The sequence below is a fragment of the Canis aureus genome, chromosome 15, assembly GCF_053574225.1.
Source record: "Canis aureus isolate CA01 chromosome 15, VMU_Caureus_v.1.0, whole genome shotgun sequence".
NCBI lineage: Eukaryota > Metazoa > Chordata > Mammalia > Carnivora > Canidae > Canis > Canis aureus.
In genome coordinates this window covers 62,223,102-62,250,233 of record NC_135625.1, presented here as the reverse complement: position 1 = coordinate 62,250,233, position 27,132 = coordinate 62,223,102, and the positions used below count along the sequence as shown (strand labels likewise).

General features: G+C 41.3%; 2 protein-coding genes and 1 long non-coding RNA gene across 3 annotated transcripts in view; 1 reads left to right on the top strand and 2 right to left on the bottom strand.

The window, feature by feature from the left end:
* Positions 1-27,132, bottom strand: part of LOC144285027 (taste receptor type 2 member 62-like) — a 169,591-nt gene that overhangs the window by 120,217 nt on the left and 22,242 nt on the right. The window contains exon 1 of the transcript XR_013353412.1: positions 5,031-6,546. The gene's annotated coding sequence lies outside the window, so the exon portion shown is untranslated. Of the gene's footprint in view, positions 1-5,030 lie in introns of the transcript that reaches the window.
* On the bottom strand, positions 1,479-2,693 carry LOC144284064 (taste receptor type 2 member 41-like). The gene has a single exon (XM_077848435.1). The coding sequence runs from the start codon at positions 2,668-2,670 to the stop codon at positions 1,744-1,746; it is 927 nt and encodes a 308-aa protein (XP_077704561.1). The 5' UTR covers positions 2,671-2,693; the 3' UTR covers positions 1,479-1,743.
* LOC144285030 (uncharacterized) lies at positions 5,452-13,351 on the top strand. The gene is made up of 3 exons (XR_013353416.1): positions 5,452-5,638; positions 12,267-12,515; positions 12,881-13,351. It is a non-coding gene; the product is annotated as an uncharacterized LOC144285030 (long non-coding RNA).

Here is a 27,132-nt window from a genome sequence, read left to right as displayed (position 1 = left end):
GCCTCAGAGGGGAAAGGTAGGAGAGAGATTTTTTTAACATACACTCTTTAGTACATTTTGAATTTTTAACCATGCAAATATATTACCTATTAAAAATACATGTTTAGAGTAAAAATATAGAATAATCTGCATCTGCACAAAGATTTTAGTCCATGAGTGTACTTCTACTCGGCAGCATATACCCCAAGCAGTAGGGAAATTGTTTTCACTCTCAGAGAACATTAAAATTTGTCCCTGCCAGGAATCCAGTTGGGAGTTAAGACTCGGAAATTTGCACACTGGTGTCTTTGAGCAAAAATTCTTACGCCTGCCTTAGAGGCACCCAACTCTAAATAGAATTTTTTTTTCCGAAATTACTTCTAGAAATGTTTGTATAGTAATTGGAGCAAACTATTTGAAAATAATATTTAAACATAAGATTTAATGGGGTGATTCCTAAAACGAAAGGAGTTTAAACAGTTTTGGGACACAAACTAAGTGAAACTCTTGAGTCTTCGTTTTTCAGAACTAAAAGTACATGCTTATTCAATCAACATGGGACTTTGTGACTTCTGCTTGAGGAGAAACAAAAAAAGTTCCAGAGACAATTTGGAAATGGGGAAAATCGCAATGTGAGATTCTAAAGGAAGAATAAACATGGAAAAAGTCTGGCTGCCACTTAGACCTCAGAGGGGCGAAAACCGAATGCAGAACAATGGAAAGAATCATGAGAAAAGAGACGGGTTGGTGTCGAGAAACCTTCCAGTGGTTTTCACAAAATTAAAATCAAATTCTACAAGTGTGGCGAGAACGAAAGAATCTCCACAGAAGGGAGGGCTCCTCTAGACATCACAGCCCTGGCCACTGTGGGCCACAACTACTGTCCTCTGGGGCTCCCATGGCAACCATCACATTATCCTCAGGAGGGATGCTCCTTCCCCATCCACACCCTAGCTCAGCCATAAGCACATTTTCTCTTCATTCCCTGGGAAGCTGTTGAGATCACATGTACTGTTAATCAAGAATTTTTGTTTTTAAGATTTTATTTATTGATTTGAGAGAGAGAGAGAGTAAGTAAGAGAGAGAACACAAGCCAGGGGAGCTGCGGAGGGAGAGGGAGAAGGAGGCTCCCCCTGCTGAGCAGGGAGCCCGACTCGGGGCTTCATCGTGGGACTCAGGCTCATGACCTGGGTCAAAGGCAGACACTTAACTGACTGAGCCAACCAGGCGCCCCTAATCAAGACTTTTTTAACTTTTTTTTTTTTAAGATTTTATTTATCCATTCATGAGAGACCCAGAGAGAGAGAGAGAGAGAGAGAGGCAGAGACACAGGAGGAGGGAGAAGCAGGCTCCATGCAGGGAGCCCGACGTGGGGACTCGATCCCCGGTCTCCAGGATCACGCCCTGGGCCCAAGGCGGTGCTAAACCGCTGCGCCACCCGGGCTGCCCCAAGACTTTTTTAACTTAAAGCTGCCGTGGAATGGAGGGGATACAAAACGGAGAGTAGACAAAATTTTACATTCTGAATTTCTGGACAATACTGGCTCTCTGAGCCCCAGGGGGCCCCATTTACCAGTGTCCCAAGGAAGGAGTCTCACTCAGAGCATCCCCAGATTTGACTCCCCCTCCACTCCCCAAGGCGGGGAGCCCAGAGTCAAATCCAATGGGTATCTCTCTGCCCATGAAGCTATTTCTGCGTCCGTGGGCACTGGCTCTGTCATCGTCCCCGAGTCCCCTCTGGGGGTCCGGATGAGACCGTGCCACCTAGGCCAGCTGGGAGCCCCTGACCAACAGAAGTAGCTGCCTGCACCTCCCTCGGAGCCGGAGGTTGCTGAGGATGAGGATATAGGGATGGACAGAGGTGCACAGGTAGATTAAAATCTGCCAGGGCCAGTACCAGTCACTCTGCGAGCAGAAGAAACCCGCAGCATCGATGACCAGGGACGCAAAGGACAGAGCATACAGAATGAGGAAGGAGACGAGGGACTTCAGAGCCCTGGTGTGAGCCTGGCTGCTGGGGTCCTGCAGGCCATGGCCGCTGCGCCGCATCCTCCCCCTGTGTCGCCTCAGGGAATTAATCAACAGTGCGATGGACACCAGGAAGACAGAGCAAGGCACTGACAAGGTGATGAATTTCAGGGGCAAGAAATAGTGAATTTCCAGCCTCCTGCTCCACTGCTGGAAGGTCATGTTCCCGGGGTATTTTCTGATTAGGAATCCTTGATACACGGCATGGTTTCCCCAAAAGAAGAGCAGGGTGACGAGGAAGGAGATCAGGAGGGAAGCCCCGAGGAGCCAGGGCACCGAGCCTGGGAGCCGCCACCTCAGCCAGAGGAAGGTGGGGTGGGTGAAGCTGGCGATCTTCATGCAGAAGAGGACGCTGAGCCAAGAGCCGAACCAGAAGGTGGCCGAGTTCAGGAAGTCCCAGTGGAGGCCAAAGAATTGCCGAGCCGGGCCCGTGCTGTACTCCTCCAGGTGGAGGTAGTAGTAAAAGTTGTTCATCATCCCAACGCACTGCAGGCAGAAGCGGGAGGCGCCCAGGCTAAGGAGGATCACGTCGGAGGGGAGCAGCCTCCCCCGCCGCATCCTCTCCCTGCTCAGCACCAGCACGATGAAGCCGTTGGCCAGGATCCCCAGGACACACAGCAGGACAAAGAGCAGCATGAAGAAGGCGGACACGGCGGGCTGCATTTTGGCCTCTCCGCTCTTCCCACCACTCTGAGCCTTTGTCTTGGCCCCTGGCCTCCTCCCTACCCCCGACCCACGGCCCCCCTTTGGATCTTTCCCTGGGGATGTGAGAAGACCGATGTCTTCCTCTACATCTGAACCAGAGCCCACTTAGAAGGCAGATGCTTGGGCTCCAGGCGACACGAGAGCTCAGTTCAGTGAGGATGCAAATTCCCCATGGGTTCGGTTACCACGAGGCACACTGACTGCCCCTGATTTGCCTGTTCCGCTTTTGCCTGCATGCTACCATCGTTAGCATCAATGTAGAGGGTTTTCCCTGTCTCTGACTGAGTTCCAGCCTTCTTATTCCCCCTCAAGCCCTATAAACATATCTCCCCCCATCAGATTACTCGTAAGATTACTGTATACTTGTATAGGCGACAAGTATACAGAGACACTCATATGGCCAAGACCTAAACGATGGAGACGAGTCTGTCTCCAGCTGAGTTTCCCTGTTACGCATCCACCCTCACCTACGAGCAGTCATAGGACCAAGGTCAGAGCCTTGGTCCATATTTCTACCAAATCTCTTCTTAAATCCTTCCTGGACTCTGAGGTATAAGTGGCTGATAATGGTTTAAATTGGTTTTATGTTCCAGTGAGAGAACCCATTTCCATGTGGTGCTGGGAATGAGGGCCATCTGCCTCTTCCTGCGTGATGGTTGAAGGCTCCCTCGGATCCCGGTGGCCACCGGCAGTCTGTGCCAAGTGGACCGTTTCAACATGGTGCCTTACTTCATCAAGCCAGCAAAGATAGTCTCTAGGCCAAGCTAGCTAGCAAGATGGAGTCTTGAATGGCATAGAACAGTCCCAGGAGTAACAACCTATCACTTTTGCCATATTCTGTTGGATAGAAGCAAGTCACAGTCTACAGGGACACTCAAAGGGTGGGGGTTACAAAAAGGTGCAGACACCAAAGGTGGAGGTCATGGGAAACCATCTTAGCGTCTATCTGTCACACTGAGATACCATAGCTTACAAGGTGCATGTGCTATCCTGTCCTCCAACACCAGCATTAAAAAGAGATCCCTGTGAGACCATATTAAAAAGCAAAAATAGGGACGCCTGGGTGGCTCAGTGGTTGAGTGTCTGCCTTCAGCCCAGGGCATGATCCCTGGGTTCTGAGATCGAGTCCTATATCGGGCTCCCTGCATGGAGCCTGCTTCTCCCTCTGCCTGTGTCTCTGTCTCTCTCTCTCTCTCTGTGTCTCTCATAAATAAATAAAATCTTTAAAAAAATTAAAAACTAAAAAGCAAAAATATTTTCTTGAATGCAAGTATAGTCAAGTTGATTCATAGTCAAATATTTTCTCTTTAATACTTCAAATCTGTCCTTTCTCCACATTTGTTTGAAACATTTTTTTAATGTAAGTGTATCCTTTTGGATCGTGACCTTGTGATAAAAGAGAAACAGTTATACAAATAATGTAAAAGTTGTCACTACCACAGCATACATGTAGAATTATATGAAAATGACTAATCCACAATAGAGAGATCTCACCGAAGTTGATGAATATGCAATTCCCCTACTCTCAGATCTATATTGCTCGTACAGTTTTTATGCATTCACTCAGCAAATATTTACTGAGCACTTATGTACACAGAGTACCTAGTCTAGTCACCGGGGATAGAGCAGTGAACCAAAGAGGTGGGATTCCTCCGTCTATGGAACCTGTAGCCCAATGGAAGGTAACTGACAATAAGAACCCACATGAACAAGACGCTTTCACGTAGTAATCAGTGCTGCGAAGAAAACAGAAGAGTAAGATTGTCAGAGACTGCCTGGAAAGGGAAAAATTGCTCCTTCAGACCTGTAGGCTTGGGAAGGCATTCTCCGGGGTGACGTGGGCTAAGGGGCCAGAGCAAGCAGAGCCTTCGCCATGTATCACTGGCTGAACTCATAGTGTTATCAAGTCATAATTTCATGCATTCTCATCCACTATTTCTTCTAATTTTACCAAGTGAGGGAGCCATCTCCTGCCAGAGAATAAGGACTCCAGCAGGCCACATGACTATTCACGCTTATCAAACTAGTTGTCTCAGAATCACTTTAATCCACAGAAAAGGGATCCCTGGGTGGCGCAGCGGTATAGCGCCTGCCTTTGGCCCAGGGCACAATCCTGGAGACCCGGGATCGAATCCCACGTCGGGCTCCCAGTGCATGGAGCCTGCTTCTCCCTCTGCCTGTGTCTCTGCCTCTCTCTCTCTCTCTCTGTGACTATCATAAATAAATAAAAATTTAAAAAAAATCCACAGAAAGACCCCAAAGCAGAAACTGGGCATTTCTGTCCAATATATGAACACAAAATAACAAGATGGCTGTACCTTCAACCCCTCCGAGATTGGTTAATGCAGGTAGAGACTGGAAAAGGGACAGGAAGGGTCTCACTTAGACTAGCACCAAAGCCTTGTCCTTTCCAGGCCTGGCAGATGATAATGATGATGATTGATGATGATGATGATGATGATGATGATGATGATGATGATGATGCCTCTTCATGAGTAAACTTCGGAGCTCTGGAAGATTCCCACTGGGCTCTCTCTTCTGCAATTCCCTTTGATGGGGAGAGAGCGTTTCTATTTTGGGTGATCTCTTGAGACTCCATCCTCAGCCCCTAGACATTTGCCTCCAAATTATTACTGCTGGCATTTCCTCACTCCACCAGGCAGCCCTATTGGTCAAATCTCAAGATACCTGTACACACATGCTCTCTCCCTTGGGGCCTGCAGCTGGTGCCCTCACCATGCCCCCACAGTCCTAATGTGGCCACATGCTCCTGGCTCTGCCCCAAAAGTTAGCTAGTCTGTTTCTCATTATCTTAACCCCCCAAGCAGGAGCAAAACCTTAGCCTACAAACCTCCCAACTGAAGCATTAACACAGTAAGCTTTGCAAGTGGCCCCAGGAAAGCTCTGGAGCACCACCAGCTTTGAGGTAAGACCTCCTTGACAGACTGGGTTTCATTACATAGCTTTTCTAAATACTTATTCTTCACAAAATCCTCTCTCTTCTACTGTCTAACCCTTTCATTTTATCAAAGGGTTTCAGCAGTTATGGAACAGGTTTATGCCCATTTTCTTTGAAAACCTGAATATTGTGAACTGGCAGCTTGCTTTGAAATCTCCTATCATTAAATCTTTGCACCTGGTAGAAATTTCAACTTTTACTTAAAGGGCAAGATCAAGAAAGTCATGTTGGTCATGGTAAGAAATTTGGATGTTATCCTAACATAATAGAAAGCCAATAGAGAGTTTAAAACAACGGAGTAGCATGACCTAATCTATGTTTTTAAACAGATCCTCTTGGTTATGACTTAGAGAATGGAATAGGGGAAGATAAGGATAGAGAGCAGTCAGCGGTTACTGCATCCGACCACTCATGGGCAGACGTGAGCTTGTTCTCAAGTAGAAGCACTGGAGGTGGTGAGCAGTGATAACATGCTGGCATATTTTGAAAGCAGATTCAGTAGGATTTGCCTGATATGGGAATGAGAGATAAAGAGGAATCAAGGCGGTGCCTGAGTGGCTCAGTCAATTAAGAGTCTGACTTCAGGGCAGCCCTGGTGGCTCAGCGGTTTAGCACCACCTTCAGTCCAGGGCGTGATCCTGGAGATCCAGGATCGAGTCCCACGTCGGGCTCCCTGCATGGAGCCTGCTTCTCTCTCTCTCTCTCTCATAAATAAATAAAATATTAAAGAAAGAAAAAAAAAAAGAGAGTCTGATTTCAACTCAGGTCATGATCCCAGGATCCTGGGACCCAACCCTGCATAGGGCTCCTTTCTCGGCAAGGAGTCTGCTTCTCTCTTTCCCTCTGCTCCTCTTCCTCTACCCTTCTCTCCACCATGTGCTTGCTCTCCCTCTCACTCGCTCTCTCTCTCTCTCAAATAAATAAATTTAAAATCTTAAAAAAAAAGAGAGGAATCAAGGATGGATCTCAAATTTTTAACTGCAGTCACTAGGAAAATGTATGGAGCCATCTACTGAGACGAGGAATATGTTTGTGGGAGGAACTCGGTTTTGGCCATATTAAGTTTGAGACACCTGTTAGATATCCAAAATGAGACATGAAGACGACAATTAAATTGTGAGTCTGGACCTCAGTAAGGCTGGAGTAACAGGTTTGCGAGTCATCAACACTTACTTGGTATTTAGAGTCATTACATTAGATGAGATCATGTGGGAAAACTGTATGGATAGAGACTGGGAAGATGCTGGGAGTGAGCCTTTTACCTTCAGCTTTGAGGGGTTGAAAGGCAAAGGATACAGCAGAAGAGATTTGGCTGACTCTGATATTCAGGAGGGATTCCATTCCCTACGTGCATGCTCAGGAACAAGAGGAGAAAGAAGCAAATGGTGAGGAGGGTCACACAGGAATGAATACTATGCTGAAAAGATTCTAGTTCTGCAGGGTAATGTATCCAGAGTTTGCATTCTGTGTGTTCTGGAGAGATGCTTTAAGGCAGGTACTGTCAATGTGCTCTAACTTTGAGAAGCCCTCTGGTAGGGACCCAAGCCAAGCCCAGTAGAACATCAGTGTTGAAACTGTGCTTTACCCTCTGACTGTCTCAGCAGAGAAACTCTATATATTTTCATCCATTCAACAAAATCCATTCAGCAGGTACTGTCTGTCAGGAACTAGGCCAGGCACATAGGCATGAAGATAAAGATAGTCTTTTGAGGCAGAAGGATAAGTAGACATATGACAGCTCCATACAATAAATGATAAAATAATAACTAATATTTACTCAGTGCTGCTCTATGCATCCCCAGGTATTTCTAAGTGCTTTATATATGTTCATTTTTGAGACTCGTAAAAACTTAGTGAGCATCAAAAATGGTGCTGAGACACTAGAAATCCACATAAAAAAAGAAAAAATTGGACACCATGCACAAAAATGAATTCGAAGTGGATCATAGGACCAAATATAAGAGATAAAACTATAAAACTCTTAGAGGAAAACATAAGAGTAAATCTTCATGACCTTTACTCTTCATGACCAAGAGTAAAAAGCCTTCTTAGGACATTGAAAGCACAAATGACTAAAGAAGACATAGGGAGAGTGTAATAAATAAAAGTTAAAAACTTTTGAGCTTCCAAGGATACCATCAACAAAGTAAAAAAAAAAAAAAAAAAAAAAAAAAAACACAGAATGGAAGAAAACATTTGCAAATCAAATATCTGATAAGGAATTTGCATCCAGAATATACAAAGAACACTTATAACTCAACGATAAACAGATATAATCCAATTTAAAATGGGCAAAGGAGGCAGCCCAGGTGGCTCAGCGATTTAGTGCTGCCTGATTCAGCCTAGGGTGTGATCCTGGAGAACTGGGATCAGGTCCCATGTCGGGCTCCCTGCATGGAGCCTGCTTCTGCCTCTGCCTCACTCTCTCTCTCTCTCTCTCATAAATTAATAAAATCTTTTTAAAAGTAAAAAATAAAAGTAAAAATAAAATGGGCAAAGGAAAAATAAATAAATAAATAATAAAATGGGCAAAGGATTTGAATAGACATTTCTCCAAAGATGGCACACAGATGGCCAATAAGCACACAAGCGATGTTCCACATTATTATTACTATAAAAATGCAAATTAAAGCAATGACATACCATCTCACATCCATTAGTGTGGCTAAAACCAAAAGGACAAACGAGTATTCGAAAGGATAGAGAGAAACTGAACCATTCATGCACTGCTGCTAGGATTGCAAAAAATGGTGCTACTGCTTTGGAAAATTGCTTGGGTGCAGCTCCTTCCAGGGTTACACACAGTTACCATATGATCCAGAAGTTCCATGCCCAGGTATCCAGATCGACCTCAGTTCACAATGGGGTTATGTCTGGATAAATCCACTGTAAGTGAAAAATACTTTAAGTTGAAAATGCATTTAATATACCTAATCTACCAAACATCATAGCTTGGCCTCGCCTACCTTAAATGTGCTCAGAACACTACAGGTGGGAAAAATCATCTAACACAAAATCTGTTTTATAATAAAGTGTTGAATACCTCATGTCATTTATTGAATATAGTAATGAAAGTGGAAAATAGAATGGCTGTGTTGGTATAGAATGGTGTTATCGATTGGTTGCTTACCCTTGTGATCATATATGGCTTACCGGGGGTAGAACTTCCATGGTCTCACCAAAAAAAAAAAAAAAAAAAAAAAAGGTAACTGTGTGAGATATTGATTAACTTGACCATGGGAATCTTTCACAGTGTATACGTATTAAATCATCACATTACACACTTCATATATATTACAACTGTTGGTCAGTTATACCTCGGTAGGGCTGAAAACAAGACTGGAGTCAATCACAAAATACCTGTAAATGTTGATGGAGAAATGTAGGACACACTTTGCTATGGGATAGCTATTGCATTTGTTTTCAGATACGTATGTCCATGAGAAACATAAACATGACTTGTGCTTATAAAAGAGAGAGAGAACCACTAATACTTTTGATGTAAAATAGAGAAGTCATAAAAAATATCCCCCAAATGGCAGAGATTCAGCTAATACGATCCTTGGAACAATGTTAGATAATAAAATTGTCTATAGTGGTTAAAAATAGTAAATATAAAATCAACATACATGAGAGCATGCTCCTTAGGACATAATGTTATAATGCAGAATAACACTGGCTGAGAATCTAGGGTAGAACCAATCCACGATTCCCTCTTTGAAGAGAGGAAATGGAACATTTAAAATGATAGTCATCACAATGCAGATTGCGAAACAATGAGCAAGGATATAAAAACCCTGCCTGCAATAAAATCTTCACAATTTGTGCCTTTTCAGACTGTCCTGCTGGGTTCTGGGGGGGAGAGCACCACGGTGGTGGAATGAAATGACAGCACCAAGTTTATTGTGTCCTGGTTCCGTTTAAAATTACTGTAAAAGACTGAAAATAAAATCTTGCTTATTCAGCACATTTCTTGAGTCAAATATTTTTACTCCTAAGATTCCAATTTTTTTCATGTTCTGTGCCACATTCTCCACAAAATATTTGTGTCCTAGAAAAGTGCCATCTGTGAGAACAAATGATCCTTTCTGAGAAATTAATAATTATTTTGTTCATTATATTTTTTAAAGATTTATTTATTTATTTTAAAGAGAGAGAGAGCAAGTACGGGGGAGGGACAGAAGGAAAGGGAGAAAATCCCCAAGCCGACTCCTCACTAAGCGCAGAGCCCAATACTCTGCTCCATCCCAGGATGCTGAGACTATGACCTGAGCTGAAACTAAGAGTAAGACGCTTAACCGACTAGCCACCAAAGCACTCCTGTTTTGTTCATTATTGATCATTCCATTGTTCATGCTTTTTCACATATAAAATTCAGAGTCTCTTTCAATACTTCTTGCAAGGCTTTCTTATGTCTGCCATGGCATAAAAAGGAAATAATCATAATACATAAAAATTTTTGTAAAAAGTTAAATATCTGAAATATTAATATTATTTTGTGTACACATATGTATAAATGCAATTCTATGTAAGGAAAATGTCTGAAAGGAATAATGAGTGCTAATGATAATTATCTTTGGATAATGAAAGTCTCTGAGTGATTATCAAACTTCTTTATAATAGTCTATTCTTTCCAAGTTCCTACAATAACCCTGTATCATCAAAAAGAACAACAGCAAAAGTTCATTTAAGTTTTAAAACTAATAAATCATTTGTAGACAAAATAAGGGAGACTAAATAATTCTACTTCATCTCAAACATTGAACTTAGCCTGTAAGACCCTATGATCTGAGAGACCAGTAAGGATTGACGTGGCATAGGGCAGGGGAAGGTAGGACAGAGCAGAGCAGGACAGAAATGGAGGCAGTGTTCGAGATTCCACTGTTATTCAAAATTATATATTAATCTTCCAAAGACTGACTGCTGCTTTCCTACAAATCTTCTAGATAAATATCAAACATTTGATTAATTGGTCCAACTAACTCTTTCAGTACATCTGCCCCACCCCTCCCCCGCATACATGTGACACCACTATCAATACTGGCACTACCATCTGACCACCACCATCACAACCCGAGGATTTCACCCTCTTCTCCCATCCTACAGGTAAGAAGACTGAGACCCTGGGAAGGTAATTGACTTTCCCAAGGCCACAACATTGATAAAAGGAAGAAAAGAATGTATTCTTAAATTCAGATCTTTACTCCAAGACCATGCACCATGTCCCCCAAGAGCCCTTATTCATTGGGTTGATTCTCATCATCATCAAAAGTTTCATGCCTTGGAAGCCCTTTAGTTTCCAAGACAGGGACCAAAATTGGGATCTTAGTACTTTCCACTACCTAAATCTCTGCCAGGAGGAGAGTCTGTAGTAGAATACAGGGAGTGGGGCATGAGAGAAGTGTCAATGTTTGGTCCTCAATTTGTACCTTGGGAATCAGTGATTAGGTGGACAATCAGCTGTGATTAGGACTCTTGACAAGCCTAGTCCCAGTTCTCAGGTTCTGACTCCCCAGGATTCCCTAAATTCATGGAAACTGTTCACAAATTTTGAGTCTGAGTCAAAGAAAAGAACCTTCTTGAGGTTTTCGTGATTTCATTTCTCAGGGCTGGGTTACCAGTTGCTACAAGACCAGGATGACCAGGAGACACTAGGATGGAATCCATACTAGTCCGTAAAGTGTGATGCTGTCAAAAGGAAGCAAGGGCTAAAAGGGACCAGTAGTGGGCAGCCCGGGTGGCTCAGTGGTTTAGCACCACCTTCAGCCCAGGGCGTGACCCTGGAGACTCGGGATCCAGTCCCACGTCGGGCTCCCTGCATGGAGCCTGCTTCTCCCTTTGCCTGTGACTCTGCCTCTCTCTCTCTCTCTCTCTTTCTCTGTCTCTCAAGAATAAATAAATAAAATCTTAAAAAAAAAAAAAGGGGGACCAGTAGTGTGAGTCAAAGACAACAACCACAGGGATAGAACCACAGGGATAGAATAGGCCAGCAAGGTCCTCCATGCAAAATCAATTCACTTTCCAGGGGTGCCTACAAGACAAGCTATAAGACAGGACCTCTGAAGTTGGAGCCAGCGTTGAAATGAAGCAAAGGAATGTGACTAGATAGCATAGTTAGGCAGAGCAAAACAGATCAAGGTTTATCCAAAAAAGTAAGCTATTGAATTTTGGGTAGAGACTGACTGACTTGAACTCTGCGCTCTTAAAGCCATTCTTGATGTAAGAGAACTAGAGCTTCTGGCAGCATCTGCACTCCAGGAAGGGAGAGCCAGGCTCCATGGATGCCTGTGCCAACCATTGCTTCCCAGGAAACTGTAGGGTTCTAAGGTCTTGTTCCACAGAGCAACTGCTGGGCTATTCCCCAGAGCTGAAGGACATCACATTCTTTATAGCAAAGATACTCTGCAGTGTGTCTATTTCACTGCTCTAGATTAAAAAAAAAAAAAAAAAGAAGAAGAAGAATGTTATACAGTTTCTGGCTCTTTCCCATCAGCATCCATAAATACTTTAATTCATTGTGCCACAATGAATCTTCCTCACGGTGTTCATTACCCCTCATTCAGATTCTAAAAGGCATTTGCTTGGTTTCAAACAGATTATTTGCACATCTATGTTCACCACAGCATTATTCACAAGAGCCAAAAGGTGGAAGCAACCCAAGTGTCCATCAACAAATGAATGGACAAATAAAACGGGGTCTATACGGACAATGGAATATTATTCTACCTTAACAAAGAAGAAAATTCTGACATCTGCTGCAACGTGAATGAACCTTGACAACATGATGCTTGTGAGATCATCCAGACACGGAAGGGCAAATATTGTGTGATTCTGCTGAAGTGGGGTACTGAAAGTGGTCAAATTCATGGAGATAAAAAGTAGACCGGTGGTTGCCAGGGGCTGAGGGGAGGGGGGGTGGAGAATGGGGCATTTTTGTTTAATGGATAGAGTTTCAGTTGGAGAGGATGAAAAGTTTGGAGGCGGATGGTGGCGATGGCTGCATAGCAATGGGAATGTACTAATGCCACAGAAATGTACACTCTACAAAGGCTGAAATGGGGAACTTTCTATTAGGTGTATTTCGCCACAATAAAGTATATTCTCAAAGCATATTTTCTGAATACAGTAGAGGGGGCCTCATCTTTTAAATGCATGCTTCGATTTCAGACATTGCTCTTGGCCTAATAGAAAAATATGTTTTTCTTTCAGAGCACAAAGACTGTCTTCTCTGGTCTCCGCATCTCCCACAGAGTGGGCACAAAGGAAATACTTGTTGAATGAATGGGCTTGGTTGTTGTCCTTCTTAAAATAATCTTTACGTGTCACCCTTCTACAAATTGCATTACTGACATATTTTGCTACAGATGCCTTCGAATTTTTGGTTATTTCGGGACACTGAGTTCGTGAGACTTTATATAAATGCTATGATAGCAAACAATAGTGCTTGTGTCTACCTTGGAAATGCTGAGAAGCAATGTGTATGTTGGACACACAAAGACGTCTTCAGTCTTGTTCTCTGGAGCCCTGAAAATCTGGTCTTGCTGCTAAAGGCCAGTGATTATTTTCCCAAAAAATAACAGACTAGTAGAATCTCGGCTTGCAATAATGCATGTAACAAAAGCAGATAATATAAAAAAATGTTATTGATTCACATAAATACAGTCATCGGCTTTAATTTAAGACTTGCAGCTGTTCTCCCAGTTTCCTTATGGATTTTTCTGTTACAGTACAAAGGAATTAGAATCTAAACGCTTCCCAATTCTAAACCTTTGGACCAGCTATTTTTCTCCTCCATTGGAAACTTTTCAGCAATAAGGACAATAGTTTCCTTGAATCTGACCCCTACAGGATAGAAGGGATCCTGCTTCTGGTGATGACCCAAATCACAGTACATCCAAGGAGTTTGTCAGCCACCCACCTCCGTCCTAATCTGATATCCTAGGAAAACTATAGTGCTCCTTGGAGGCAGAAATCCATGTTGCTCTCAAAACTATTGTACCTTAGGGGCACCTGGCTGGCTCAGTTGGAAGAGTGTGTGGCTCTTGATCTCAGAGTTGTGAGTTTGAGCCCCACGTTGGGTGTAGAGATTACTTAAATAAATAAACTTTTTTTTTTAAGATTTTGTTTATTTATTCATGAGAGACACAGAGAGAGAGAGAGAGAGAGGCAGAGAGACACAGGCAGAGGGAGGAGCAGGCGCCATGCAGGGAGCCTGATGTGGGACTCGATCCCAGGTCTCCAGGATCAGGCACTGGACTGAAGGCAGCGCCAAACCGCTGAGCCACCAGGGCTGCCCTAAATAAATAAACCTTAAAAAAAACCTATTGCAGTTTAGTTCTGATGTAAGTGATATAATCATCTAATGACAAAGGAGTGGTCTCTCATTTTAAAAAATCACCTTGAGCAATATGGAGAAGGAATACTGTTCTGTAAATATTGTATCTTAAATAGTTTACTCAACCTCTTCTAAAAAATGATTTATTTTTGCTAAAAGAAAAATAAGAGTCCTTAAAAACCACTGCCACCCCTTAGAGTTCTCTATCACCCCAGGCTTGGGTTTCTACCACTATAGTTCAGGATTAGTATTATTTATAGTTAAAAGACACGTCAGCTCAGCTTACTAAAATTCAAAATGCATTCAGTTGCCCACTGCTAAAGCCCAGTTTCAAAAGCTTTTACCTGTTACCAAGGCTGACCATCCAAACCACTGGAACTTGGATTCATTACAAGCCTGTGCTGGAGGCCAGCCGCGTGAACAGCCACCTAAAGCCACGTCCTGGCTCACTCCCTGCTGCACAATTCTGACCTGATTTCAAAGGTTTGGTTCCCTCCCAACTCTCTGCCCATGCAAGCCCTCATTCTTGAGACTTTTAAAATCTTGAGATTGGCCTTCTTCACTTGAGTGGACCACACAAGAGTCGTCAGCGATACAGGCCGTAAGTCCATAGAAATTCAGAATAGGAGGCCATCCGTGACATTAAGAGATGTCAAAACCAAACAGTGTTATCAAAGATAGATGGAAATGCCCCAATATCATGTATTTGAGACATATAAAATTTGCAGCAAAACATCATAAATAGATAATGCTGGACAACTGTGTCTGATTAATTTCCATTCTAGAATTCTCTCCACACCAGGGTCAAATGTGAACTAGTAGTACTTGGTAATGGGCACTTAAGCGCTTAACTATTTTGTATCCTTGTAACTGGGGTATATATACGTTCCGTGGCAGATTTCTGGAATGTATAGATTCTACTTTCATATCCCCATTGCACATAGCTGGGAGATATATACCTAGACTTCCATATCTAGATGTTCAATAAACTCTTGTTCAGATGTAAAAGAATATGGCAGCAATCAGCTCTCTCTACCAAAAATTGTACAAAATGTGAAGGCTAGTCATTACATCAGTGGACTGGAAAAAATCACCGAAGGGTCTGAGTTTATAAGACAATGTTCACTGCTGATCCAGTTTCTAGTAGACATAGATAGTCCTACAGGCATAGAAATAATGAATGTTTGCATTAATAAGTAATCTAGTTAATTATAACAAGACAATGCTTTCCTGTCTTCAATAAATATTTATTGAGTGCCTACCACTTACCAGGGAGGAACAAAACAGACACAAATCCCTATCCCTGTGGAGTTTACATCGCTGTGAGGGAAACAAATGATTAAAAAAAATGTAAGTGTAAGACAGACAGTGGTAATGCTGAGAAGAGCAACCGGGCAGGGAATGGTAGTACAGAGAATGGCGGTTTACAGTGGACACGACAATGCCTGGAGCAAGGAGGGAGTGAGCCATACACACATCTGGGGAAAAACTTTCCAAGCAGAAGGGTCATCTAATGCACAGGCTCTGAGGAAGACTCACACCCGGTTTATTCAAGGTACACCAAGGAAGCCAAAGTGACCAGAGCAGTATGAGAAGCGGATAGAGTAGCAGAAATAACTATCCTAGCAAACAAAATCCTAAAGGATTTCTATTCATTATGAAAATTTAGGCTTTTTCTTAAGGATGAAAAGCAAGTGGAGAATTTTGAAAGACATGTGACATGATATGACATACTTTTTTATTTTTTAAAAGATTTTTTTATTTATTTGAGACAGAGTATGTGTGAGTGAGGGAAGGACAGGAGAGAGATAGGGGGAAGCAGACTCCCTGCTGAGCACAGAGCCCAACATGGGGCTCAATCCCACAACCCTGAGACCTGTAAGCCCAAACCAAGTGTGGATGCTCAACTGACTGAGCCACCCAGGCGCCCCATGGCTTATATTTTTAAAGGAGCCTGCTGGCTGCCACGCTGAATATAGACCAAGGGCAAATGAGCATAGAAGCTACAAAACCAGTTAGGAGGCCATTGCAATAACCCAAGCAAGATGCAGTAGTGGCTTGCACCAGAGTAGGGGCAGTGGGGGTGGTGATAAATGGTGGAATTACAGATTCATTTCGAAAGCTGTTGACAACTCTAACCCTGATTTGTTCAAACTCTTTTGTGGGAGCCAACTTTCAATAGATTGCAGTGGAGAAGGAGCTGCTTGCTGCATATGAAACCTCAACCCAGCAGCAGTTTATCTAAACATCGATTCAGTACCTAGTTCAATAGTTTAACATCAGGGTTTCGGAGTGATTGTGTGTGGAATGTAAAGTAAAAAGCTTTGTCCAGAGCAACTGGAAGAATGGAGTTGCCATCTGCTGACACAGGGGAGGGAAAAAGTGGTGAGAGAAGCATGTTGAAGTCAGAGAGTTATCAGGAGCTCAGTTTGAAATAGGATGAGTTGGAAATGCCTATTAGACATCCGTGTGGATGTCTCAAGAAGGAATATAGGATGTAGATCAGAGATACAGTCTGAAGAGCAGACGACTTAGACCAAGCTCTAGAAGCAGAGCCTGCATGAGTTCTTGCACAAGTGATTTATGACTAAGTGCTTTCTGGAGAAAACTGTAGGGAATTAAGAGACACAAGATAGGGCAGGGAACAAAACTAGACCAAAAAACACAAAGATTAATCTAGACTTGCTTTGATATTATGGGGAGATCTGGAGTGTAGATTGTTAGATACTTGAACCCCTAAATCCTGTCAAATCTTTTTTACCAAAAGTGGCAATTCTTCCTCTCTTACCTGAGGAAATTGGTCAGCCTTCCCTGCAGAGGCTGCAATGGATTCCCCTCTACTAGCTTCCTTGCAAGGCACTGATGATCCTACTAGTTTTTTTTTTTTTAATTTTTTTATTTATTTATGATAGTCACAGAGAGAGAGAGAGAGGCAGAGACACAGTCAGAGGGAGAAGCAGGCTCCATGCACCGGGAGCCTGACGTGGGATTCGATCCCGGGTCTCCAGGATCGCGCCCTGGGCCAAAGGCAGGCGCCAAACCGCTGCGCCACCCAGGGATCCCTGATGATCCTACTAGTGACTCCGTTTCCCCTCATTGCTTCCAGATCTATATAATCAGACTCAAGGCCCAGCAGGTCCAACAGGATAAGATGCAAGTTGTGATCAGTGAGAAGGTGTGATATACCCCAAAATCCCAGGGAGCATTGCTGCATCAAAGCGTGCATGCATTTATACTAAATGTGACAGATATTGCTAAATTCCCTCTATAAAAATTATACTAACTTATACTCCCATCTACAATGTGTAAGAGAATGTATTTCCCCAATAATTTAGTAAATAAGTAGTTTCGATGTTTAGCAGTTTTCCAAAATGGATAGTTAAAAATAGTCTCAGTATATTCTTAATTTGTATTTCTCTCTCTTTTTTTAAGATTTTATTTACTTATTCATGAGAGACAGAGACAGAAGCAGAGACACAGGCAGAGGGAGAAGCAGGCTCCCCACGGGATCCCAGGACCACGATCCCAGGACCCCAGGATCACAACTTAGGCCAAAGGCAGAGGTTCAAACACTGAGCCACCCAGGCATCTCTAATTTGTATTTCTCTTATTATAAATTAGCTCAACCACCTTTCCTGTGTTTAAGAACCATTTATATTTCCCCTTTTCTGTGAATTATATATTCATAGTATTTGCCTTTTTTGTTTTTCTTTTGGGTTGTGGATCGTGTTCTCATCATTTCTAAGAATCCTTTACATATTAGAGATTAAACTTTCATTATGAATGTAGATATTTCCCAGCTTGCTATATTTTTGGTAAGTGTCCTCTAGATTTTTATTATGGAGAATTTTTAAAATTGTAATTGATCAATCTTTTGTGAGTGTAAAAGACTTTCTGTACCCCAAGGGTTTTTTTAAGATTTTATTTATTTTGAGAGAGAAAGGAGAGACTGCACATGAACAGGGGTGAGGGAGGGAGGGAGGGAGGGAGATAGAGAATCTCAAGCAGACTCCATGCTGAGCATGGACCCCAATGCAAGACTTGATCTCACCACCATGAGATCATGACCTGAGCTGAAATCAAGACACAGACACTTAAATGACTGAGCCACCCAGGTGCCCTAGCCATACCCCAAGGTTTTAAAAGAACCTTCATCCACTCCTAACTCTGGGAAACGAACTAGGGGTGGTGGAAGGGGAGGAGGACAGGAGGTGGGGGTGACTGGGTGGTGGGCACTGAGCAGGGCACTTGACGGGATGAGCACTGGGTGTTATTCTGTATGTTGGCAAATTGAACACCAATAAAAAAATAAATTTATTATTAAAAAAAAAAGAACCTTCATCCTCCCACTTTTTTCTAGTAGTTGTTTTTTTAACATTAAATATTTAATCCATTTGGACCTCATCCTGGTATACAGCTTGAGTTATGGCAACACTTTTTTTTTTTCAGAGCTATCAATATCAGCTACTGAATAATCCATTTGCTTCTGTCTGAAATATTATTTTCATTTGTACTGAATTTAAACTAAATTCCCATATTGTATGTGTTTGTTTTCTAGACTACTTATTTGAGTGGGGCACAACTACAAACACTTAGATTTTGAGGTTCACACTATATATCAATGTATGATAGAGCTTGTCTACTTTCATTGCTTTCTTCTTTGGCTCCTTCCAACTTCCATAATAATCTCTGAATATGTTAGTCTTATTTTTATAGGTTTAAAAAGAGGCAGTAAGTTGGCATTTTTATAGGCCTTCCATTAAATTAAATTAAATTAAATTAAATTAAATTAAATTAAATTAAATTAAATTAAGAGGGGTACCTGGGTGGCACAATTAAGTGTCCAACTCTTGGTTTTGGCCTAGGTTGGGATCTCAGGGTTGTGAGATTGAGCCCCATGTGGAGCTTTGTGCTCAGTGGGGAGCTGGCTTGTGCCCTCTCTCCCTCTTCTTCTGCCCCTACCCCCTGCTCACCCCCCACTCAAATAAATAAATAAATCTTTAAAAAAAAGAAATTAAAGGTAACCAACCAAGATATTTTTAGGGGGCACCTGGATGGCTCAGTCGGTTAAAGGGCCCCCTTTAGCTGAGGTCATGATCCTGAGGTCCCGGGATGGAGTCCTACATCAAGCTCCCTGCTCAGTGGGGAGTCTGCTTCTCCCTGTGCTCCTCCCCTCCTTGTATGCTCTCATGCTCTCTCTCTCACAAAAATAAATTAATAAAATCTTTTTTTAAAAAAGGAATATGGTATTTTTTTAAAGATTTATTTTTTTGAGAGAGCAAATTTGCTCATGCATAGTGGAGGAGGGGGGCAGAGGAGAAAATCTTAAAGCAAGACTCCCTGCTGAGTGGGGAGCCAGACAAGGGCCAATCTCACCACCCAGGAGATCATGACCTGAGCCAAAACCAAGAGTCAGATGCTTAACCAACTAAGCTACCTTGGCCCCCTAAGAATATGGTATTATATTCCATTCATTCATGTCTTCTGGAGTGTTCTAAAGCTTCCATAATGCAGGTCTTATACATGTCTTTAAAATACTCCAGGTATTTTGTCTTTTTGTTATTATTGCAGATAGAATTTTTTCTTTCATTCTATTTCCTAACTGATGATTATTTGTGTATATTAGAATATATCATCTTCTATATATATTTATTTTGCTCCCCACTAACTTACAAAATTCTTATTGTTCTATAGTAGTTCTTTTTTTTATTAGAGTTCAATTTGCCAACATATAGCATAACACCCAGTGCTCATCCCATCAAGTACCCCCCTCAGTGCCTGTCACCCAGTCACCCCCACCCACCTCCCTTTCCACCACCCCTTTCCCAGAGTTAGGAGTCTCCCATGTTCTGTCTCCCTTTCTAATATTTCCCACTCATTTTTTCTCCTTCTATGGTAGTTCTTATGTTGATTTTTCAACTATACCAACATATACTTTTCAACTATACAAACGTATTTTTACATCCTATTTCCAATGTCTTTAACTAATTTATTTCTCTTGATTACATTAGGTATTGTCACCATTAACATGTCAATAGTGGCAGGAGTACTCATTCTTTTAAATCCTTGAGTTTTGTAAAAGATGCCATATTCATCAAATATGATGAAGCTTTTGGGTTATATGTTATAGAGTATTTTATCAAAGAATAGTATTAGATTTTTCAATTGTCTTTTAGTATTTTTGAAGGCTTATTATATGAATTTTCCTTTAGATTAATAAAATTGGTTATATTGATGGATTTCCTAATATTGAATCACACTTAAAATTCCTAGATTAAACTCTACTTGGTGATACTATAACATTTACTGCACTACTGGACTTTGCTTTCTGATTTTTTTTCTTTTTAGGATTTTATATGCATAAGTGAGAGTGAGTTGCAGTTCTTTATTTTACGCAATTTTTTGTTAGCTCAGTTTTCATGACTATTCCACTGGTATTTGCAAAGAAGTTGTGTTCTCTGGGTGTGTACAGAGTTTAATGTCTCTATCAATAAAAGCTAATTTATTTGGTTATACTTATTTTTTCTTTGACAAAGATAGTCTTTTGCTTTTAGTGATTCTGTTAAAATTTTCTTGCATTTCCTGTAATTTCTGCATTATAAATGTGGCTGCTATGTTGTCATATAGATATTCATACTAATTCTATCCTAATTTTGTATTTCACCCCTTAACATTAAAAATTTATTATCCCATTTGATCATTTTAGGTATGAATTCCTTCTGTTTGGATTTAATGGACATTATCATTCTTTTAATTTTAAACTTTCTCTTTCTTATGAATCTTTTATTTTTATTTAATTTTATATTCCATATGTTTCACATTAGTTCTAGCACATTATTTTACTTTCTATATTTTATTTATAAAGATTTACAGGGGGATGATTATTCTGTTTGTATTTGTTGTATGTTTCTTCATTTTTGTTTATTTGGTTCTATTAATTGTAAAAAGTTTATTTTTCTGTTTTACTGCCTACCTTTATAATTATAATTTTATGTGACTTTCTTAGTCCTGTTTCTTTTGACCACATCTATTGGTTACCACCTATGAGCAATAATGAAAAACATAATCTTTTAAAAAGATTTTAGTTATCTATTTATTCATGAGAGACACACAGAGAGAGGCAGAGACATAGGCAGAGGGAGAAGCAGATTCCGGGCTGAGCAGGGAGCCCAAGACAGGGCTCAATCCCAGGATCTGGGATCATGATCTGAGCTGAGGGCAGACACCCAACCCACTGAGCCACCTAGGTGCCTCTCAAATAAATAAATAAATAAATCTTTTTTTTTTTTAAAGTTTTGAAATTTTCTGCAGTCAAAAGTATGCCAATTACTTATCAATTACTTCTATTACAACTTGATATTTCAAGTTTTACTAAGAAGGTCTCTTTTAGGGCCCCCTCTTGGGCACCTGGGTGGCTCAGTTGGTTGTGTCCAGCTTTTGATTTCAGTTCAGGTCGTGATCTCAGGGTCCTGGGATGAAGCCCTGCATCAGACTCCATGCTCAGCAGGAAGTCTGTTTGAGGATGCTCTTTCTCTCCCTCTCCCTTCCCCCCAACTTGTGTCTTCTCTCTCTCTCTCTCTCTCTCTCTCTCTCAAATAAATAATGAAATCTTTAAAAAAAAAAAAAGGTCTAAGAAAACAGGGCTTTTCTGGACTGTGGAAGCTGAGGGTATGTACATATTCTACAACGTCATACAAAAAAGGTGGGGGAGAGAACAGTCAACATTTCTGTAACATTTAATGGCAGTATTTCATAAAATAAACTAACAAATATTTAATTATCAAAAAAGGGAGGTTTATTTTTTTTTAAAGGGAGGTTTAAAAGAAATTAAATAACATTTGGGCTAAAATAATCTATCTGTAATTTAGGATAAAATGACAGCTCTAATATTTTTGTTTTTCCAACCATAGTACTGATATACTGCAACCATGAAATGACAATTTTTTTCCTCACTGATTAAAGATGTCTTTCTTATCGTATATAATTTTCCATGTAACTATTATCTGGAGCATGTATTGATGCATTTATCTATCCCTGCATCAATACCACACTGTCTTAAAGATTAAGGCACTAAGGAATTATTGTTCCATCATTCATTGACCATGAGACCTAAGTAAACTTCTCTGAGCCTCAGGTTCTACTTTGCAGTGTTGTTTTCAGAATTAGATATATAAGGGATATAAGTAAATAAATTTCCTAGCCCCGTGCCTCACATGAAATAGGCATTTATAAATTATTATTATTAATATCATCATAATGCATGATGAAATTGGACTACAGGCAAAAGTTAATAATAATAAGCTAACTATGCATTTAAAAAATACAACAAACCCTGCTACTCTTTTATGTTTCCCTGTGTGTTCAAGTTCTAGAAGAACTAGTCCCTATGGGGAGATCATTCAGATTCCGGTAGATGTTCTGTTCTCCTAGGCTAACAATGTGAAAAGAGGAAGGAACAAAGATTAGCTTATACAGGGTGCTTTGGAAAGGGAGACTGGGTCAGAAACAAAGAGAAGTGGAACTTCACTGAGATTCCCATAGGAAGGAGCTAAGCTAGTCATTCACAGTTGCTTAGCAACATGTAAATGCACAAGAAAGAAGGTAAAGCCATCACAAAATCAGGCACATCTTACTCTCTCACCCATTTATTATTTCTACACTGAGCATTAGTCAAAGAGAAACAGAATATCAGTTTGACCTCCAAAAATAAGCTGGCCAGATAGTGAAGGAGATACAGGTCAAACATCAGCATAAAAATGTAGTAGGTAGCCCAGAAATAAATATGCAGACAAAATCCTTGTGCTTATGGCTGCATTCAAGGTGCAACAGAATTATTCTTGCAGTGTATCAAGTATTTATAAGTGCTTCAGGGGACACATAGAAGAGGACAAGGAAGCCCACTTTAAAATAGGGTCACCTGGGTGGCTTAGTGGTTGAGTATCTGCCTTTGGCTCAGGTCATGATGCCCAGATCTGGGAATCGAGGCCCACATCAGGCTCCATGCAGGGCGCCTGCTTCTCCCTCTGCCTATGTCTCTGCCTCTCTGTGTGTGTCTTTCATGAATAAATAAATAAAATCTAAAAAAATTCAAAACACATTAAAATATACCAGGAAAGGATGATTCAGTTGGTTAAGCATCTGATTCTTGCTTTCAGCTCAGGTCATGATCTCAGGGTCATGAGATCAAGCCCCACATCAGGCTCCACACTCAGCATGGAGTCTGCTTGGGATTCTCTGCCTCTCTTCTCCTTCTGCCCCTCTCCCCACTCATTGTCTCTCTCTCTCTCAAATAAATAAGTAAAATATTTTTAAAAGAATAAATGAAATAAAATATACTAGGGAGAATAAAACATGAATATAGATCATTCCACCACAAAGCAGATTTCATCTCATGATTGAGGAATACCTCATTTATATGTCCTTAAAGGTCAGAGAGAACAAAGCTTGGAGGCTAGCAAGCCAGAAAAAATTCCCTGAAGAGGAGCCATTTGAATTAACCTTTAACAGTTAAATAGGGGAGAAAACTAAATAGGATTTTCATAGTAGATGTGGAGATCAAAGAACACATTTCAGTATGCCAGGAAGGAAGCTCCAGGCATGTTGGGAACAAGGATAATCCAGATTTCAATACAAAATAGAATTCTACTACAACAGACACAGAGAAAGATGAAATTATTGCCATATTGCGGAGGTCTGTGAATACTAGGTTTAGGGACCCATGCTTCATTTCTAGGCATGAGAGCCAGTAAGAGTGTGGGTGGAATGGCTAGTTATGCCTTCAGGGGATGAATCTGGTAATAGTAGTTTTGATTGAGAGGGAGAGGAGAGTGTAATGGAGCAAGTGGTGAAGAAGAAATTTTAGCAGTTCTGTATTATAATAATACAGATATTATTTAATACATATATTATTATAGATATTATAAAATTATTATAATAATTTTAGCAGGAGGACAGTCTAATCTATACTAGAATCCACAGGAATGGGAAGAAGGGCACAGACGATAGAGACTGCAGAGGTAGCAACTGAAGACAAGTTACTGATTAGATTCAAAGGCTCAGCAGAGATGGGGAGTGAAAATTATCTAAGAGGTGGTAAGCCTGATTTACTGGATATAAATAATAGAAGAAATAGATCCAACTGAGCAGTAAAGGGAGCTGGTGGGAGGAAGGACGAGGGAAAGGACAACCATTTTGAACTCTCCAAGTTTAAAATGTTCATGGTACCATCAAGTGGCAATGCCTTCAAATGGAAGAAAATAGAGATTTGGAGTTCTGAAGGAGGTCAATGTTTTGATGATTGATTATTTATACAAAGGTCACAACTGAAGCTGTAAACACAAAAGGAAAAGGAGCAGATGAATCCCTGAGAAAGAAGAGGGCTGGCTAAAGGAAGAGCCAGAGGGCAGGAGGATGAGCAGGTGTGAAGGAGACACAAGACAAACAGCAGAGCAGGGAGGAGAACCCAGGGCACCAACACAGGACTTTCAGGAAGACCTACAGATGGGCAATTATGCATGGTGTTCATTTTCTCTTTTTTAAAATCTATCAAGATCAGGTTTTATTTTTATAGAAGTATTTTTAATCAGTTTTTTTTAAAGAAATCACTTATTATCAAAAGAATATCAAATACTATAGAGATTTAAGATGAGCCCTAATAGGGCACCTGGCTGGCTGAGTCAGAAGAGCCAGTGACTCTTGATCTTGGGGTTGTGAGTTTGAGCTCCACACTGGGTGTAAAGTGTTGCTTAAATAAATTAATAAACTTAAAAAGAAAATGGGGGCTGAGGATAACATCACATTTAGGGATTCGGAACTCCTGTGCATCCTTTAGAAATACACTTGAGGGGTGCCTGGGTGGCTCAGTCTATTGGGAGTCTACATTTGGCTCAGGTCATGATCCCAGGGTCCTGGGATCGAGCCCCACATTAGGCTCTCTGCTTGGCAAGGAACCTGCTTCTCCCTCTCCCTCTGCCTGCCTGTGTTCTCTTTCTTTCTTTCTTGCTTTCTTTCTTTCTTTCTCTCTCTCTCTCTTTCTGATAAATAATAAATAAATAAATAAATAAATAAATAAATAAATAAACAATAAATAAATAAATAAATATTTTTCTAAAAAAGAAAGAAACACATTTGAACAGAACAGGGGAACAGAAGAGGATTGTAAAGGATCATGGCGGGGGAGCAAGTGACTAGCAAAATAGCCACTTGAGGGGGTAAAAGGGTAAAAGCGTTCAAGAAAGAAGAGGCATATTTGTTGAGGAAAGTAAGGGTAATGAAGAGGGGAAGGTTGAAGATTCATGTAGAATTGGGAATCCTTGACTGAGCAGGGCATAGAAAAGAAGCAAAGAGAGCCATGAAAAGCCAAGTACAGGTCTTCTAGAAAACCTGTCTTCTAATGAAAAAGAGGAGATGAGGCTGAAAGGCTTTAAAGCAAATAGAGGGAAGGTTTGGAACCTTAGTTTGAAGGATTCAAGAGCTTAAAGAAGGTCTGAGAAGATTTGTGGAAGGTGGAAAAGCAGCCTGCATTCTTCACCAAACCAAACCCAAGTCTTTTCTTCTTAATTCTTGTCAGATAGATATAGATGAACCTCCCCACATCAAAAATTTCAGTAGGTCCTCATATCAGCATAAACTAAGTCATGTCTGGGTTCATGGACCTTAACATTGACAAAACAGGCTGACAGAATAGGCTACTGCAGAGACATAAGCAATATATAAATCATAAACCGTAGGTTTCACAAGGATCTCCAAAGGTCATCTGCAAATACACAAACCCCAGATAACACACACTGCCATGCACATGTACAAATGGACCATGCTCTGTGAAGAGAGTTCAGACACCAGGAACTCTTGCACAGAAGACAGAAAGCTTCCCTGCAACAGATGGCTGGAAAACAGTGAAGTGATTAAAAAAAGAAAGAAAGGAAAGGAAAAATAAAAGTGGTTTACAGCATGAAACCAGAGGAGAATTGAGGTTCCAAATATCTTCTCCAGTCTGACTCAACAGATAAAAATTGAATGATGTGTCAGGATCCTTGCATCCAGTTTCCAGAAGGATAATTTTAAACTCCAAGAGATTGATCACAGGGAAAATAAAAGTTTCTGGATTCTTTGGCCACATGAAGTCCCACAGGGAACAAGCTGCATTAGCTACACGCTTGCTGAGTGTAAATCAGTGACGCTAGCCCATTATCTCCGGGTCTTCTATCTCCCCTTGAAATGCTATTTCATTGAAGTTATTCTCCTCATCATTAAATGTAGTGGAGAGGAAAAGAGCATTAAAAGTGGAGAAGAGATTTAAAGGAGCCATGTCCCATTGCACCATGTCCTCTGCAGTAGTCTCTGCAGTTTTTCATTAATTGCAACTCAAGATACTCAGCACCCTGCATAGCGGCCCCCCTCCAGCACACCTCGCAGCCTGGGGTTGCTCAAGAGCAGTGATGGGGTGGGCCACTGTGCACAGATAAATCACTGCCTGCCACACCCAGCGCCTACATTCCAAGATGGAAAAACACCTGCAGTGCTAAGCACCAATGACAGAAGAATAGGAGGTGAGAAGGATACCAAAGGAGATGAGAGCCAGGAGAACCTGGGTGTGTGCCCAGGCACTGGGGTCACAAAGGCCACAATGGAGAGCAGGGCCTTCTTAGTGTGTCTTTCCAGAGACATGAGCAAAGCCATACCAACAAGAAAGACAACAGCAAAGACTGTCCAGGTAACAAGTTTTAAAGAGAAGAAATAGGCTTCCAAGATTGCAACCCTCTCCTTAAAAAGTAGGGATATGGGGCATCCTGGGTGGCTCGGTGATTGAGCATCTGCCTTTGTCTCGGGTCATGATCCTGGAATCCTGGGATCGAGTCCCACATCCAGCTCCCCATTGGGAGCTTGCTCCTTCTGCCTGTGTCTCTGCCTCTCTCTCTGTCTCTCATGAATAAATAAATAAAATCTTTTTTAAAAATAGGGTTGTAAGCTCCGATTGCCTATGAAAATAGGTGCTCAAGCTGGAGCCCCACAGAACTGAGCAGCATCCATGGAACCAACCCAGACACCTTCTGTTTTAGCCAGAAAAGATGGGGAGGATGAATGATGGTTGCGGGTTTTCACGCAACAGAAGGCACCCAGCTAGGTG